This window comes from Stegastes partitus, unplaced genomic scaffold (genome assembly GCF_000690725.1).
Source record: "Stegastes partitus isolate 25-593 unplaced genomic scaffold, Stegastes_partitus-1.0.2 Scaffold88, whole genome shotgun sequence".
NCBI lineage: Eukaryota > Metazoa > Chordata > Actinopteri > Pomacentridae > Stegastes > Stegastes partitus.
This window is the reverse complement of record NW_007577819.1, coordinates 525,960-543,880: the sequence shown is the minus strand read 5'-3', so window position 1 is coordinate 543,880 and position 17,921 is coordinate 525,960. Positions and strand designations below refer to the sequence as shown.

The 17,921-nt window shown below is 43.8% G+C and overlaps 2 protein-coding genes across 2 annotated transcripts in view; one reads left to right on the top strand and one right to left on the bottom strand.

Moving 5' to 3' along the window:
- Positions 1-976, top strand: part of glipr2l (GLI pathogenesis-related 2, like) — a 9,029-nt gene extending 8,053 nt beyond the window's left edge. Inside the window, exon 5 of the mRNA XM_008277058.1 lies at positions 286-976. Coding sequence (XP_008275280.1) covers positions 286-452 — 167 coding nt within the window. The 3' untranslated portion in view covers positions 453-976. The remainder of the gene's footprint in view (positions 1-285) is intronic.
- A 1,768-nt stretch (positions 977-2,744) lies between these two features.
- nacad (NAC alpha domain containing) lies at positions 2,745-16,663 on the bottom strand. Its single transcript, XM_008277057.1, has 10 exons — positions 16,305-16,663; positions 12,761-13,047; positions 7,250-12,647; positions 6,816-7,064; positions 6,358-6,449; positions 5,152-5,220; positions 4,873-5,019; positions 3,543-3,677; positions 3,323-3,445; positions 2,745-2,905 (listed from the first exon to the last, which is right to left on the bottom strand). Exons 1-10 carry the CDS (start codon positions 16,387-16,389, stop codon positions 2,891-2,893), a joined length of 6,600 nt encoding a protein of 2,199 aa, XP_008275279.1. The 5' UTR covers positions 16,390-16,663; the 3' UTR covers positions 2,745-2,890.
- Positions 16,664-17,921: the final 1,258 nt, after the last annotated feature.

The window sequence follows — 17,921 nt, the reverse complement described above, 5'->3', positions numbered from 1 at the left end:
CATATCCAGGCTGCCCTAATTCCTCCAGATGTTCTCTCCCGTAGCCTCGGTTCACGAGTGTTTGTGAGTCAGTGAGTCACACTGATTCAGACGGGAAAGAAAAAGAGACGGGATTAAGCGGACACGGTTTAGGAGTTAAGATTCCTGTGTCTCTAAATATTTAGATGAACCTAAAACCGCGTGCACTCAGCTTCAACCGTGTCCTAATGGCATGTTTTCTCGCTCTTCCCCAGTTCGCCTACCTTGAAATTTCTCACTGGTTATTATTTTTCATTCGTCACACAGGCCATTTCACAGCGATGGTGTGGAAGAGCACTAAAGAGCTGGGGGTCGGTAAGGCCATCGCGTCAGATGGTTCCTCCTTTGTGGTGGCCAGATATTCCCCAGCTGGGAACATCACCAACCAGGGACACTTTGAGAATAACGTCCTCCCAGCTAAAACCACCTCCTGAAGACGCACTGGGCCCTTGACTCATGGCCAAAGGCATTTATTCCGTCCTCCAGGAGAGAAGTTATCTGCCTGCACTGCTAGACACTGGAGAATACTCAGGAGAGCACCACTTCTTGCCTGGGAGAGAACCAAACCTTCATGGATTTTGAAAGATGAAAAGCACTTATGTTTGTGGTTTAAAAAGGGGGGCCTGCGTTTGATAAAAAAAAAAAGAATCACTGCTCTTTGACATCGCTAACAAAACATTTCCTCTGACTAGTTGTGACTGTATTTCCTTCATTAATGCCAACAGCTTTTCTATAATTTCACACACTGAAACACAAGATACCTTCACATCTGTTTTTTAGTAAGAGTGGGCGCTAATTCCGTTAAATGGACAGATGATACGCATTAACACATCGTCATTGCTTGCAGTTTGAAGCTGATGACTCAGCGCGCCTGGTATGTTCCTGTTATTTCCAGTCCCATGTCTATGTCTTGTGCTCTAATCAGTTTTGTACAATAAAGTTGATGGATTGACAGAAATGCGTTTGGCATCCGTCCATGTTTGTGCCGTCGTTTTCTTTTTTTGTGTGACATTATTACGGAATGAGAAAATTGAATTTTCCAACACATCCACTGAGGACTGCCTCTCCAGAACATTAAAATAAGTAATGGTCATTTCAGGATGCAGCCTGCTTGTGATGTTTCTCGTCTAAAAAAAGTTAGGATCCATTTTTTTCCCCCTCTTGCACACATTTAAAAAAAAAATTTAAAAAAAGAACTTAATCAGATTGCGTGCAGGATTTCCATCCATCCATCCATTATCTATACACCGCTTAATCCTCACTAGGGTCGTGGGGGGCTGGAGCCTATCCCAGCCGACTTAGGGCGAAGGCAGGGGACACCCTGGACAGGTCGATTTCCATCCAATAAATATAAGTAACCCAGGCTCAAACTGTGTACATAACTGCAATATAATGTAACCCGGTTAGTCCGACTCTTATCAAAAGTGTCTAAAACCATGTACTCACATAAACCCTTTGAAGGTGGGGTTGACAGACATGCTATTATTGAAAAAAAAATAATCCCCAGAATTACTTCATTAATCAGAGCCAGAAACGATAAAAACTGAAATAGTTGATGGATTTTCAACTTTCAGATGTTCGTGGAATATATTATCTGTGATGTGTTTTCTGCCAGAAAAAATAGATCTAAGATTAAAATTCATACAAATCACTTTAATGTACATGTCTCATTCTAGATTTGTTTAAAACTAAACTGTGTGTGATGATCAAATTTGGTTTAAAAAAAAAAAAAAAAGTAAACAAATTGTGTGATTGTTGATATAATCCAGTCAGTGACTCAGCTGCAACCAACAGTCACTTCAGATTAAAAATTCAGCAGCTTCTCTTCTGAACTGCAGGCTGTGTTTACACAGAGCAGAGAGGAGACAAGTATGGAAACAAATTAAAAATGTAGTAAAATGTTTTAGCATGTAGACAGTTTTTGGTAACACTTTAAAACATTTTTAAAATGTACATGTTGATTAATTTTTTTTTTTAAGTTTTGCATAACCTAAAAAACTTCAACTTTTCAAAATTTTATACCACAAGTATTTCACACTGTGCAAAAGACATTTCTGATTTGTCTTTACTTCTAGTCATGGCTGTGCAGTTTCCATAGAGGTGCAGGACTTTATGTTGCAGTGAAAAATGAGCCCACATCGAATTAAAAATGTGACAGAAGCATACAGCAGCCAGAAGCTGCTTCGGGTTCAGAGGGTTAACAAAGGGAAATGGTTTTGGTTTATTCAACTCAAGCTCATGTAATTAATTGGGAATTGAATAATTATTTTAAATTCTCATTATAGATATTATTAAACTAAATTTGATCCCCAGGAGTAAAAATTGGTGCAGAAATGTTTTATTTAAATGGTGGTGAAAAAGGAAGTCCCCCACTGAAGTTCATTTGTTTTGCGCTAATGAATCCCACAGATTAAACTAATAATAAATTAATGTTAAATCCTTTAACTATACATGCATAAGCTTAAAATAGATATATTTGAATAAAGTAAATGATATAAATCTGTCACTTCTGTCTGTCATAATGAACAGAATGTGATAATATAACATTTCTTCTGCATCAAATACCCAATCAGTGATGTTTTTAACCATAGACATGTCATTTTATAAAACTTTAAGATGTGGGTGAGAAATAAGACTTTTGCATGTCTTGTCAGTTGTTCAAACGTTCAAAAAGAAAAAAAAGGATTCGGGTATTTGCGGTCTTTTCAGTAAGGCCAGTCTCACGGTGCAGTCAGAGCCCACGTTGGAACAGACTTTATTTAGCAGATATTGGGGGATGCAACATACAGCAGCAGCGATACAGAAGAGTCAGTGGTGTTTTAGGCTTTATAGGCTGGAATAAGGGAGGCAGGAGTCACAACGTCCTCACCGCTCACATGGTCAGCTCCTGTGAGAAAGTAAAGAAGGAAACTGTGAATATACATGTGAAGATAAAAACTGCTGCTTTTGTTCTTCACTAAACTAGACTTTAAACTATCTGTCTTAAAAAAAAAAGCTTTGTAGTGTTTTACGCCACATCAAGAAAATAAAACTATCTGCGTCACGTCAACAACTCCATCCCAGTTAGTCGCTGCTGCCATCTAGTGGACGCGAAGCTGCACTGATGACCTACACAACTGTAGAGGTTACTCAGTTACTGGGGAGAAATTCTACTTGTCATTTGTCCTCTGCTCTTCCTCCTCCAGCCCTCCATCCCCACACCTTCCCTCCCTGCTCACTGGCTATGACTCATTATTTTGTTCACCATCTGCCCTCCCTCTTCCTCCCCCCACCACCCTCCTCCTCCTCCCTCCTCCTTCCTCACCATGATAGCATTCACAATGTCATTCTTGTTGTGTTTCAGTGCGCGGACGGCCTTGGCTCGTGACACGTTGGCCTGAGCCATCACCAGCTCGATGTCTCTCTGCTCCAGACCTCCCTCGTCCACCTAAAAGTGTGGGAAGAGAGAGATTTTCAAGCTAACGTTGCACTAAGATTGTGCGGATAACGTGTGCTGACAGTAGGCGTTCGGAAACAATGAGCACCTCCTCTTCCTCCTCCTCGCTCTCCTCTTTGATGGTGAGGCTGGGTGGGACAGGTGGCGCTAAAGGAGACGAGGTCACAGGCACCTTGAATTTCTCTGCAGCGGCTTTGTGAGCCTGCTGAGAAAGATCTTCAATCTGAAGAGAGGGAATCAGAGGAAGAGTCAGAGGCAACGCTGAGCATGCACTGAAGCTTACAGTACACAGCAGAAGTCAGCACACGCCTGTGCAACATCGCTGAAATAAAAAATGATTCTCAATCGCATCACCTCTCAATAACTGCATTACCTGTAAGTAGGTGTTTGCTCTTACTTACTGTTTAGATATACTATATTAAAAATACAGGCCCCACAGTAAACAGTCAGTCCCCTTTCATTACTGAGATTATTTTATTTTTGTCCACCTTTATTTTTCATTACAGATTTAATCTTCCTTGGAATGGAAAATATCACATTTCTGGACAGCTTTTTTTTTTCTTTTTGCCATTCTTTAGATACTATTACTTTCAAGTGGAGGGGTTGCATTGTTCTGCCTTTGTCTTTAAAATTCCCTATTGGATTCATGTCAGGCAACGTGGCCAGATCATAATCTTCATTTTGTTGTTGATAAGAAACTCTTGTGTGATTTTGTGCTTTGGATCGCTGTCATGCTGGAATATTCCTCTTCTGCCAAGTTTCTGCAGACTGAGAGTTGACTTGTTAGCCGGTATTTTGGTTTATCCACAGACATTCATGGTGTCATCAATAAATGCTGTTTGCAGTTATGAAACTCCACATCATCACACTCTTACCTTTGTGCTTCACTGTCAGGACTTTGCATTCACTGTGGTAGTCCTGGTCAGGTTCATAACAAACATGGTGAAACCCATCTGAGCCCAAAATATTCATCATCTGACGAAAGAATATGCTGCCAATATTTATCGGGCTTCTTTAATACTACAATTTTTGTATTAAAGGGTGTTTGCTTATTTTTTCGAATGCCATCCACAGTGATTGATGTTGTGTAATGTCCTTTACATTGTATGAGCTGTCACAAAAAACTCAGATTTCAACTGATGCCGAGTCTAAAGCAGTTGTTCGCCTATTTTTGAATCTATGAAGCCACCGGAGTTCTGATTAGTGGTACTATGGCTTGTTTTATACCTCCTGATTCCTCTGTTCCCATTGATTTTTAGTTGGTTGTCACTTTTTTCATGCAAATACTGTTCAGCATAAAAATAATAATGCAGTTACTGTGAGGTGACACAATGACAAACCTTTTCACATTTATTGCACAGGGATGTACTCACCTCTGTTGTACACTGTAAATAATGGAGAAGGCAATAAAAACCTACCTTTGCCTCTCCAAATACAATATAGATGTCTGATACGGGGCTTTTGAATACATCTGGTCTGCTGATGACAAACAAGATGCTCTTGGACTTCCTGATGGTGATTCTGGTCACACCGTGGACTGGCTTCAGACCCAGTTTAGACATGGCCTACATACATATATGGAAGCAGAGAGAATGAGAGTTAGGGACAGAGTTACACAAGTTAAATACCTCCTTTCATAATCCCGTTCAATGTTATCTTTGACTACTTTATTGAACATATACAGCCAGCAGTCTGACCTTGCGGGCCTTCTTCTCACTGCGGCTCTGTTTTGGTCTGTTCAGCCCTTCATCTGCAGAGGAGATAGACTGGAAAAGAAAATCCAATATAAGTTACTTATAAGTTACACCCACATCATACACGCTTGTTTTGGCTCTGCTTTATGCACAAGCACAAAAAGGGCACTCAGCACTAGCATCAGCCACTAATTGACAAAAAGATCAATACCTACTAGCAGCAGTCCAAGAGGAAAGAAAGGAGTGTACACTGTATTTGGATATACATATCTTTTATATTGCGTTTAGCCTGAAACACCTCAGAAACACACTATCTAACCAAATAGTGGCTCTGGATGACATTGCATTGACCTCCAGCATCACTGTGAGGTACCTTGGAGTTATTTTTGACTAGAATATGACCTTTAACTGTCAAAACTAGGAACATCCTGCCTCAAAATGACGCTGAAAAACTAATCCATGCATTTGTTACTTCTATTACCGTAATTCCTTATAATCGGGATGTTTCAATAACTCTCAAAAAAACCTCCCTATTAATCCAAAATGCACCAAGAGAACTGACTGGAACCAGTAAGAGCGATCGTATTTCTTACATATTCGCTCCTCTTCACTGGTTCGCTGTAAAATCCTGAATAGAATTTTAAATCCTTCTCTTCACATACAAAGCCCTTAATGACATAGCTCAATCTTATCTTAAAGACCTTCTTGTACCATATTATCCTAATACAGCACATCATTCTCAGACTTTCTTGTGGTTCCAAGAGTTTCCAGAAGTACTGCAGGGCTTGGCTTGATGCACCAAGCACCTCTCCATAGATTTATATGGCACCGCTGCATGTTACTAACTTCGCCTTCTCTCTCCTTTAGTTTGCAAACAATATGTGAATGATTTTGTAATTAGTTTTCCAGTTAATTTGTCACACCAAGGTCTCTACATAGACACTCTGTACAGTCATTTTCAGGTTGTCGATGTGTATAGAAAAAAATTTCCCTGATTTTGCAATCTGGCATTTTGGAAAACCAAGTTCCATTTTTCAATACAATTTCAGTGTCAACCCAATTTAATTTCTTCTAAACTATATCTTGTTATGTGTCTTAAAATAGATGTTATTATAAGATTTAATAATGTCCTCTTATTAATGTTACACTTGTACAAAAGATGTTGAAAAAAAAAGATGGTCTTCAATAAAGCTGCATAAACAGACTAACCTGCGGCTCTGATGGTCTCAGCGGTTCTGGTTCTTCCAGCTCAGGCACCGACCCTTCGCTCTCAGACTCATTACAGGAAGCCAGTATGGAGCCTACACAAGGACATATTCAAAATTCATGCATAAAAGCAAAGTGCATTACATCCATACTGGCAGAGAAACTAATATCCATAGTAAATGTATTGAGGGCATTAGTGAGTCTATCTCATTAGTGCTACGCTGATAAAGAGTGTTCATTATAAAATCCAATTTCTACATCATATGCAAAGTGCCGGTGGCAACGATAGAAACCTCTTCATCCTTAATTCAAGAAGTGATCTGTCACACAGTTTAGTTTATATTCAGACACATATAAATGTCGCTGTAATGGCTGCATGAACAGAATGAGAAGAGAAAAGAGGCAGAAAGACAGAAGGGTAGAACAGAGAGCTAAAGAAATGTAAGGAGATTTCTACTCACAGTTGTTTTTGAAGGAGAGGTCGATCTCTTCAGAAATGTTGTGGCTGTGGCTGATTGGACAGCCCGACTGTCTCTCAGTTAGTTTGTGGGTAGAGAAAGGTTGGATTTCCCGTTGATTGGCTACACCAGACTCAATCTGCAATAATCCATTTCTGCTTCCTGTAACTCCTCTGGACAGGGATCTCTGAGCATGTCTGGGCAGTACGCTGTCATCCTCGCTGTCCGTCTCCTCTTCAGCCAAACCAGGACCTTAAAATGAATATCATATTTCAATGTTAGAAAGCTTATATTTGACTTTATGAGCTCTCAAATCCAACAGAACAGGGGAATATTTCTTTTTTTTTAAGCTTGCAAATCCCTTTTACTGTTGCCTACACTGACTATAACATGCATGTTGTGGTATCAATATAATAAGCAAACGTTTGTATACTCACCTCTGCATTTGTCTTGTGTGCTCCACGAGTGACCTTGCTTGGTTTGTTTGTGAGGCTGGTTGTTGGCATTAGCCTGAGACTGTGAATATGACCGAGACTGAGGACGGGAACGAGAGTCTGGAGGACATACTGGGTCTAATGTCCCCGAGCCGGGTGAAGACAACTCCTGGGTAGCTTGGAACAGGCTTAGCGGCATGGCAGTGGAGAATGAGGGTGAAGAGACACTTGTGGCAGATGTGCTTGATGCAGAAAGAACATCAGTGACCTCTTGGAGGTTGTTGTTAGGAAGAAATCTGGAATCAGGGGCTCGCTGTGATGTGGGGAAGGTGGTGTGGCACGTGGCTCGTGAAGATTGTTGTTGGGCTGAGAGGACAGGTTGGGATTCCTGCACAGGTGTGGCAAGATGAATCTCTGGTTCTGTTGAGGCACAAGGTAAAGAGGAGGAGGATGAAGAGGAGGAAACAGGAGATGTTGAGGAAGACAGTGGGGTCAGGGAGTATGATATGGCGTTGTGGGTAGGAGGGCCTGTGTTTATGTTGTTGTCATTAATGTCCACTGTAATTCCTCTCTGACTATCAGACAGTGGTCTGTTATCAAGCACCTCCTGCTTCTGCTGTAAGTCTTGGTTCATTGCCATCACAATGTTGAGATTGTCTGGGGTAAGTGTGGCAGAGTTGGAGTGTCCATGGCTGGGAGTTTTGACATCAGGACTGGGACTGTTATTCCCTTGCATCTGTGAACCAGTATCAACTTTGTTTGTCCCGGATGTCCTCTGTTGACTGTCGGGTGCGGAAAAGTTGTTGTTTGCATTGCGGCCTTTCTTAGCTTTAGAATTGTCTGAGTTCCCCTTTGACCATCCATCTGCTGCTGTATTTAATGGAACAGAAGGTTTCTTTGGATCGTCTACAGATTCAGGGCTGGAGTCGCCATGACTGCCTGTCTGGGATGCCCTTTGTTTGTTCTGCTTCCCTCTCCTCCCTTTCTTAGCAGCAATCGGTGTATCTGTGCAAAGTCCCCCCTTAGGGGTGTGACACACAAAGTGCTCTGGGCCATTCTGTGCAGAAGAAGGTTTTCTTTCCTTTTTGTTCTTCTTATCTTTATCTTCGCCCCGGTTTTTTGCTTTTCCTTCCACTTTTTCTTCTTCATCCTCATCCCCTGAGTTACAAACAACACACTGCTGTCCTGTAAAGGCATCTTTAGTCTTTGGTTCATCGACATTTCTGTCAGTCACAGGACTGACATCACATTTTCTTTGGCCTTCGGTCTGAGGCTTCACCACATCTGTTTCTGACAGAGAACCAGTATTTTCCACCTTGTCTTGACAAGCTCTACTTGGTCTGGAATTGTCAGACTTGCATTTAGGAGTGAAGGATCCAAAGGATCCTTGTGGCAAAGAAAATGTTGAATTTGGAGGGATTGTCTGACACTCTGGATTAGTACGACATCTCGACTTATCGAGTGAATTGAAATGTTTGTTTATTGCATCTTCGTGAGTTTCGACTACTGGCACTGAGATGCCACAGACAGTTTCCTTGCAGAATGGTGTCTGCGTTATGTCTGATGTCTGGTTTATAGATCTGTCCGTTGGTTCTTTCTCTTTATCAGGAATCATATCTGAAACCTGAGGTGGCATCTCTTCAAGTGGAATATTAGACACAGACTCTCTAACAGTGACACTCACACTCTGGTGTCTCACTTCCTCTGATAGAGCATTCAGATTTCCATACATTCCTACTCCCAATGAGTCAAAGGCAGAGTCATTGTTATTGTTAGAATTCTGCCAAGTGTCTTGTGTGTCTGTGTTATCTCCATCATTGTCTGGATTTAGATTACTGACATCGTCCTCTGGGAATCTGGAGCTTCCGTCCTCTCCTCCGCCTGCCTCTGAGATCTCCTCAATGGACTTCCAATGGGCCAAGTTGGACTCAGAAGCTGCCTCTTCGACCAGTTCTTCATCCACTATTTGGTCCTTCCTTCCACACAGACTGTTGTTATCTTCTTCATCCAGAATCGAGCCCAGAACATTGTCATAATTTTTACACACTTCACTGCTTGTATTAGGAACCATGGCTGTCTGTGTGCTCTGGCCTTCAGTGTCACACATGAGCAAGCTCTCCGTCTCTAACTCGTATCTCTTCCCCAGAGACAAGGAGAGAGACTCACCAGCTCCCCAGACACCAAACTCAGCCCCTGTTCCTAAACCGAGACGAAACCCCAGCCCCATCCTGGCATCACACCAAGCACCGGCTCCGGGACCCATTTCTCTGCTCGTGTCTGTTTCTGAGTTTTCCCTTTTGGGTGAGATGGCAAGAGGGGAGTGTGGGGATCCGACAGCTCCCAGCACACCCTCATCGGTGCTCAGGGTGTTTTCTCGAAGGTTCTCCTGGGCAGAATCACCGGGGCAGTGTTCAGGCGTCAGGGCCAGATTGTCACCGAGTTCTGAGATGACTTCAGGAGAGGCAGAAACGGGGATATTACTGGGGTTGGGACTTGAGTCTTTAGGGCAGGACAGCAGAAGAACGCCTTTATTCAAGTCATTGGTAGCAGTGACTATGTTCAGAGAGGGACCAGAATCACTAATTCTGCAGTCCATGCTCATAGGTTCAGCTGAAGCATTACCATTTTTCTGGTCAAGCTCAATGTCAGACTGAATACTGGATCTACACATGGCTTCCGCCCCAACAGGCACATCATATTTACTGGAGAAAGACTTTGATAACACAACTCTGCTTGCTCCTACAGTCCTTTGACTTTCAGAATGGTAATGACGAGGCTTGATTAGCAATTTGAAAGAGTCTCTCTCTGGTTCGTCTGTTGTCTCTGCTCCTGAGCAATCACTGTGCAATTTCAAATCCTTCACTTGGGTATTTTCCTCAGCTGATTCTTCTGGAAGGACTGAACTGAACTCCTGCACAGAAGTAACAGAAGCAGGAGAGCTGGCAGAGTCAGGTGAAGCACGTATGACAACAGGAGGGTTAAAACAAGGGCTGTCCTCGGGCTGCTCCGCAGGGTTCGAAGAAAGAACATTACCCATCATCTCAGTCTCATTTCCACTCTTGTTAAGGTTACTGGAGGATTCTGGTTGACAAGAATTTGCTTCTGTAGGACCGGACAGTTTCTGGTGATCCATTGGTTTGTCTGTGCTCACGTCTGAAGTTTTTGTCTGACCTGTTCCACTGGTAGATCCCAGTTCCTGGTCTGACTGGGGCTCATCCAGAGGTTTTTCATTGTTGTCTTGGGGGTGCACTGCAATGGCTTCCGAAAGACAAGTTGTGTTGGGGTGAGCCACGACTTTGTCCATGCTCAGTTGTATGTGCGGAGGTTCAGTTTGCCCTGTTTCAGTGGCAGACCTCTGTTCAGGTTCTGGTCCCTCTGCTGATGTGGGCTCTAGTGATTGTGCATGCCTCTCGGTGCTGTACAGACGTTCATCTTCCTCCCCATTATAGGAGGCAGAATCTAATGAGTCATCTGTATCGTCTTGGAAGCAGAAAGATTCATCCAACCCCTCATTGATTGATGTTTCTGAGAGTGAATGAAGGAAAGATGCTGAGCTGTCTTCATCTGTAGGATCCTCCACTGCTTTGCTATCACACTCCTCCTCCTCCTCATCATCATCGTCATCATCATCATCATCATCATCCTGCTCCTCTTCTTCCTCCCCTTCCTCTTCTTCTACCACTTTCACCTCTACCTTAGCTTCCTCCCCTGCTTCCTCATCTTCTTTATTATTTTCCTCATTTTCATCACTGTCGGCAGCTCCATTCGCGTTGCCGTCATCATCATCATAATCATAATCGTCATCTTCATCATCATCATCGTCATCATCATCCTCGACATCTGCCTCCTCCTCTCCTGCTGCATACGCATCCTTTCCTTCGTTTCTGTCATTAACCTCTATTTCATTCTCCTCCTCTGTGGGGAACAGGGTGATTTCCATCGAGTCAGCCTTAAAGATCAGGCTGGTGTGGAGGGGAAAGGAGATCAGGGAGGCAGGGATCATCCTCTCCTCGTCGGGTATATCATCAGAGCAGGCTGCCTGGGAGAGGATGAAAGAACTGGGGCCAAGCCGGTCAAAGGCTCCAGGACAGAAGGCATCCAGGGGGAGGACAGGGGAGTCAGGGCTAAGGCTGGATGAGGCCATGGTCATGTTCTCTGTGTCAGGAGTCAAGGCAGTGGAGGGAAGTTCTGGGTGGCTGTCCATCTGGCCATAATGTTCCTCTGATATACATGCCTCCAGGTGCAGCCTCAGGCCCGTCTGCATGGATCTAGAGTACTCTGCTGCCCCTGCACTGGCCTCCTCTAGTGGACAGAGTGAACTTTCAGACTCTCCCCCATCCTCCTGGGAGTCACTGGTGCTACTGCTCCTTAGAGGGGATGTATCCTCAGTCACCCAGCAAGGACGACAACTCTCTCTTGAAATATTGATCTCCTCCGACTTTAGGACTTCATCCTCCTCAAGGATTACTGTGTCTGTTATACCTATCCGGGAATTCATAACAAAAGCCTCAGGATGGTACAGGCAGAAGTCCCCAGTCCTTTCCTCCTCCCGTTCTGAACCTACTCGCCCCTTTTCCTCTCCAACTTCATCTCCAATCTCAGATAAGGAGCTCACAAAGCAAGCAGGGGCCTCCTGTGTTTCTTCTGTGAGGAGCAGGTTGGGGGAGGTGGATGGGGAGGTGGAGGATGTATAGGAGGAGGCCCAGCTGCCTCCCTCTGCTGTGATATAAGAGCCAGAAGGAGAGGTGAGAGGCGAACAGAGGTCTTCGCTGTCAGAGGGAGAGCCGGGGGACAGAGGGCAGGCTGGGGAACCCGGATATGAATGATGTTTAAGGTGCGAAGCGCGAGAAGCCATCTTGATCGGGGTGGAAGGGGCAGTGTAGTAAAGGTCTGGGTCAAGAGATGAGGGCACGCCCACTCTTAGTGGGTCAACAGTATAGGTTGGTTCAGAGAAGGATAAAGCAACTGGACAGGCAAGCTCAGAAAAAGCGAGGGAAGGCACTTCATCTTGAGAGGGGGTTTCGCCCTCTTCCTTGTTGTCTATCAAACTGTCATCTGTGGTGACTGGCTCTGGGGAGGTAGAGGAAGGGAGCAGGGGGTTGTGAAAAGAGGAAGGGAGAGCAGTCGAGGGCTGCACTGTTTCTTTTTGCTGATCCTCCTGTTTTCGAAGGTTTTGGGATTGGTGTTCGTCTTTTCTGGTTTCCAGCTGAGTCTCTTTCGCTTGTGCCTGAGAATCTGAATAGCTCGGAATATCTGGCAAAGGGATTGCTTGACCACTTGGTGCAACGAGGGGGTTTCCTTTCTCTGTTGTTTTGAGCAGCGTCTCTTGACCCATCACCACCCTGGTGTCGATGGTGTGCGGCTCTTGATAGTCACTCTCCACTTCAGAACCAGTCAGGACCTGGGAATAACACATTGTACATACATATACAAGTTCATATGAGTATCGTGCTAAATGCATCTGATGGTAGATCTGTTGTAATTTTGCAAATATGCTCAAAAAAAACCACACACCTTTATTCGCTCCATCTTAACAGGGACGTGGCGGCCACATGGTCCATGACCGCCTAATTTTCCAGACAGCCTGGATGTGTTGTTGTTGCGATGGTCGGAGCCTTCAGGTTGAGGTCTCGGAGTGCCAGAGGAGCTGGGTGTCACGTGAAATAGTCGCGGTCCAAACGGAGAAGTGCATGCTGGGAGAAGCTTCTGTGGAGTACTGGGAGAAGGACTGGAACCACTGTCACTAGGAGAGGAGCCGCTGTCACTCGGGGTGGAGTCAGTAGACGGGTGTCTGGTCATGTCTGGGAAACAGAAAAAAATATAAAACTGCATTTCAAATAAAGGGAAGGAGCAGTTACTTCAAAATCCTCATTAAAAAAAAAAACATTAAGTATTTGTGTTAAATTAGCAAAAAAATGAGCTCAACCAAGCTGACAGAATTATCCCAGAACCACAACAATTGACATGATGTATCAGGCTATGCCTCCTTTATTGTACGATAATAGACTTTGAAATCCTTAATTGAACTTCACTTTTCTTATCCCACACACTACAGAGAGCAGCAAAATGTCAGTGAAATGCCAGTCGGTAAATACAACAAATACCTCTCAGCTCAACACCGACGCCGCAAATGGCTTTGGAGAGAAAAACAATCGCCAAGCTTGAAAACACAGATGACAGATGTTTCTCTTCAGATGTTTTCTTGAAAAGAATTTAGAACATAATTATCCTGCCTGCAGTTGTCCTCCATTAGGCTGGTTTCTCTACACACTCTACAATATATTTCTTTATCTCTGCAAGTGTGAATGTCTCTCTTTCTCTTTCTGTATTAAACCTCTGAACCCCAGAAGGCTGCTGGCAGGTTTGAAAAGCATGTTAAAAACAATGTACTATTTACCAGAGCCAGAAATGATAAAAATAGAATTAACCATAGGATTTTTAACTTCTTGATGGTCGATGAACATCTCGTGTGTGATGCAGGCTTCCATCACTGAAGATAACTAAATGTAAATTTTAAATTGTGATATTTCATCAAAATCACTTAGTTCTACATGTCTCGTTTTAAAAATCACCAAAAATAAATTGACTGTAGGAATGAAATTCTGTTTAAAAAAAAATTTAAAAAAATAAAAATTGTGCTCCTCAGCAAAACCAAGAAGCCATGAGTGACTCAGCTGTGCACAGCAGTCACATGACAAAAATCCAGGGTATTTTCCAGTGAACTGTGTTTACATCGCAAGAGACTGAAAGGAAAATGAAACATACTGGATCAATAAAATTAATGTAGCATGGCTCAGAAATGGTAAACAAAGGATCAAGTTGCCAGCAAGTTATTAGAAGATGCATACAGCATGGTGAAACATCTTTCTTGAGTTGATGTGCAGAGTAGCTACTAAAACACCGAGTTTGTAGAGCTGGTAATAAGGTAAATATTTAAATATCTATAGCATGTGGAGCCCTCTCTTTTTTTTCAGTATTAGTAACACGTGTGGGCATTTGGAAAAATATTGCACATGTTGTTTCCACTTTTTTCTTTAATTTTGTAAAATAAATAAATAAAATTTAACGCTGGCATTATTCTCTACTTCTAGCCATGGCTGTGTTGTTTCCATAGAGGTGCAGGATTTTATATTGGAGTAAAAAAAATGAGCCCACCGTGAGTTAAAATGTGGCAGGAGCAAAGAAACAGCCAGAAACTTCTTCAGAGGGTCAACATACACAATTGCACAATTAGCCACAGGCAAAAGGAGCTGTTATTGAAGAACAGTGTTCTCTGTCCTGTTCTAGATCATGCTATCGTCTTGTATCATCATCCGTGATCAGAAATGGGGAGATTCGTGAGATGAAATGACAGGCTGAATGAAGGAAATGGGGTCAAGGGATGAGTGGAGAGAGTCTTGTATATGTGCAATAAAGTAGGAAAAAGATGGAATAAAATATTGTATTCATCATCTGTCTCAGTTCCACTTATAGTCTTCACTAATTGATTATCATAACACAGAACTATACATTCTCTGCAACATGCCCAGAAGATGTGCTGTAGGGCCCGTTTTGTTTTTTTTTATAACACACACAGCGAGAACAGAACCTTCATTTGCTCGCTTAACTGGGCCATTGCCACGGTGACCTCAATCCACGTGCTGATTGGCCGTTATAGCACACAAGTGGCTCAGCTCAGTGCCAGCCACAAACACTCCCAGGAAACATCACATCCGCTCTCTGTTCTGTAGCGCCTTCTGTACATCACTCCCTCAAATTATCTCCAAACCTTATCTGATCTAATCCTCTCCTTGGATGTTTAGGACTTCCAAGTGACTCTTCTTTTTTTTTTTTTTGCTTCTCCTTCCTCGTCGCTGCTGCTGTCCTGCCCTGCCCGGGGTGGTGGCAGATGCAAGCATCAGCACTTAGCTGCCCTGCCTGATCACTGCCCCAATATTAAGCTCACTTTGTGTTTGCGTGCTGAGTCATGCATCAGAGACGAGTCAGAGGGATGCACAGCAAAGCATGCACAAAAGGCAACTCCTGCGCTACAGTTACATGTACAGTGCAGCCGACTATCTGATTGTTTCAGGCCCGACACAAAAAAAAAAAAGACACCAAGCTGGAAGAACAGAAACTACATTACTGCCCGGCTGCCAAATAATCCAGAGTCAGATAATATCTGCCCAGCCCTGGAGTCGCGTCTGGGGCAGTAAAATTGAGCGCCCGGCTTGCCGTATGAGCAGCAGGCCGCAGTTGAGCAGACTGGAGCTGCGTCACAGAGGCTGCAGAGCTGGACTGCCACCCCCCAAGGAGAGCCTCTGTTTCAGCTACTGCTCAGGTTTGAGCCATGAAAAAAGAGACACCCCACCGGTGCCATATGCTGCTTTGTCTTTCTCCACCTCCCCCCTCAATGCATACACACACATTTATTTGCGATACATATAAATACATACACGCCAGGAGGCCATAAAAACAGATCAGAGAGAAGATAAAGTTAAAGCAGGCTTAAATCCTAAATAGCTAAATCACCACTGGTATGTGCATCCAGTGAGGAGGAACTTTCTTTACACCTCAATTTCTTATCTCATGAGCAATCCTTGACAATTTTTTTTAAAATAAAGCAACAATAGCAAGCGCTCCTGTTCTTGTGAGACTGTGTGTTTGTGTGCTCTGCCATGCTGCTGTGTCATGTTCCTGTTGAGGCTGGGGGAAGGGAGGAGCCACTCCACGCTGCTCGCAACAACTGATGTGGAGATGAGGATGCGGATGTGGCATGAAGATGAAGGGTTATGGGAGTTAGGAGGGCCCGGTTTAGGGTGGAGGGATCCGAAGAGGAAAGGGGGGGGTCGAAAGGATTTGGAAGCAAATTTAATCGAGGTAAAAGAAAAAAAAAAAGAGTTGATCTCCAGGGGTGGAGGCTTAGCAGGACATGCAGCTGAATCACAGCTTACTCTACACATAAACTGACTTGGAGCAGTTAATATTCTCCTAATATAGCTGTCATCTGTTTGACTGTACCTACATGCTCTACACAATACACAATCTCTCCCCAAACTCCCCCCTTGAGAGGTCCTACCTGGTCCAGGGAGCCCCGTCTCCTCGGCCCCCTGCTCTGGATGCTTGTCGGTGGGGACGGATCTGTGAGTGCTCTCCCCCGGCATGCTTCTCGCTGGCTCTCTGTGGCTCTGACGCAACGATAAACCATACAGCCGGAACAGACAAGGTGAAGAGGGAGAGAGAGTGTGTGAGAGGGAGAATGAAGAAGAAGAAGAAGAAGAAGAAGAAGGAGGAGGAGGAGGAGGATGGGGAGGGGGGGATGTGAATGCTCAGCGACCCAGCTCTCAGATCTCCCCTGCAGCACGTGTCTGTCTATATGAGTGTGTGTTTGTGTGTGAGACAGAATGAGGCAGACGGACAGCGAAGGAGGCAGAGATGGGAGTGGAGGCTGGTCTTCTTTCTCTGGTGCAGCACAGTGATGCTGCTGTTGTGGGCGTGTGTTTTAGAGCCTCATGATCATCTGAGTATGTGTGTGTGTGTGTGTGTGTGAGTGCAGAATCTGAGCTGCAGTATTCTCTCTCTTGATGCCCAGTTCCTGCTTCCCTCCCTCCCTCCCTCTCTCTCTCTATCTCTCGCCCTCTTTTTCACCCCCCTCGTTCGCTCCCAGCCAAAGCCATGACTGGATCGTGGGAGATGATGTCAGCAGATTTCTGCCGAGCTCTCGGTGCTGCCGCCGAACCTTGAAGGAGAGGACCGGTACTGCAAAAACAAGAGGGAGACGGTAGGGATGAGGAGGGGATTCAAGGAAAACAGAACAGAGAAGAGGGGGGGGAAGAGAAAGAGAATCAGAAGGGCAGAAGCGAAACCGAAAAGTGAGCTGCTAATTATACCTTCCTGCCTCCTGCTCTGATTACATCCCGCAGGAATCAGCAGGGAGACGTTCCCCCCCGAAGGCAACCAGAGCATCTGTTTCTGCCTCCGTCTTCAGCTCTCGAGAGTGTTTAGCTCGTTTTCAAGCACAGAGGTGGTTTAAAGAGCTTAAAAGACAAACACAGCAACAACATCAAGAAACAAAAGCAGCAAAAAATCAGCACAGAATAAACAAGATCTTTAAAAAAAAAAAAAAAGAGGGATAAAAGAGAATAAGATCCACACACTGTTTCAGTTTAACCTTTTCAACAATTTATTGGTATTTTACAAATTTTCCCTGATTTCCATGTTGACCATAAAACAAAAAAAATCAGGCTGAAGCTGTGATATTTTTTTAGATATACAGAATGATGGTTATGTAACAGAGTGTTGGTCTGCCAATAAGTCGTTGTTTTTTTTTGTTAAGACTTATAAAAGTCCAGGATTAGTGGTAATGGCAAAAAAGCTGCAGTTGATTTGTGATGGTATCATTTAAGGTTTGCATTAACGGAAAAATTAACTGCTAAAAACATATTCCCAGTCTCTGCAGTAAGACACTCAAATTTTTGACTCTTTTTTTTCTGGTATTGCTGTTTGTGGCCTTGATTTTACCAAATCGGCCTGTTATGACTTTTTGACCTTTACTGACTGTTGGCTTCATTCTTGCAGTTCATCCGTATTCATATCAAAAACCTAGTTAGATGTCACATAAGTAAATCTGAATGTCATCTGCATGGGGTCTGATTTTACCTGAAGGATGCGTGTATAGGCTGAATTGCAGTGGCCC

Coding starts and splice junctions, on each gene's coding strand:
- nacad (XM_008277057.1), bottom strand. CDS start 16,389: ATGCCGGGGGAGAGCACTCACAGATCCGTCCCCACCGACAAGCATCCA. Junction 13,048..16,304: donor GACGGGGCTCCCTGGACCAG/GTAGGACCTCTC, acceptor TCTGTTTCCCAG/ACATGACCAGACACCCGTCT. Junction 7,065..7,249: donor CACACAAGACAAATGCAGAG/GTGAGTATACAA, acceptor ATTCATTTTAAG/GTCCTGGTTTGGCTGAAGAG.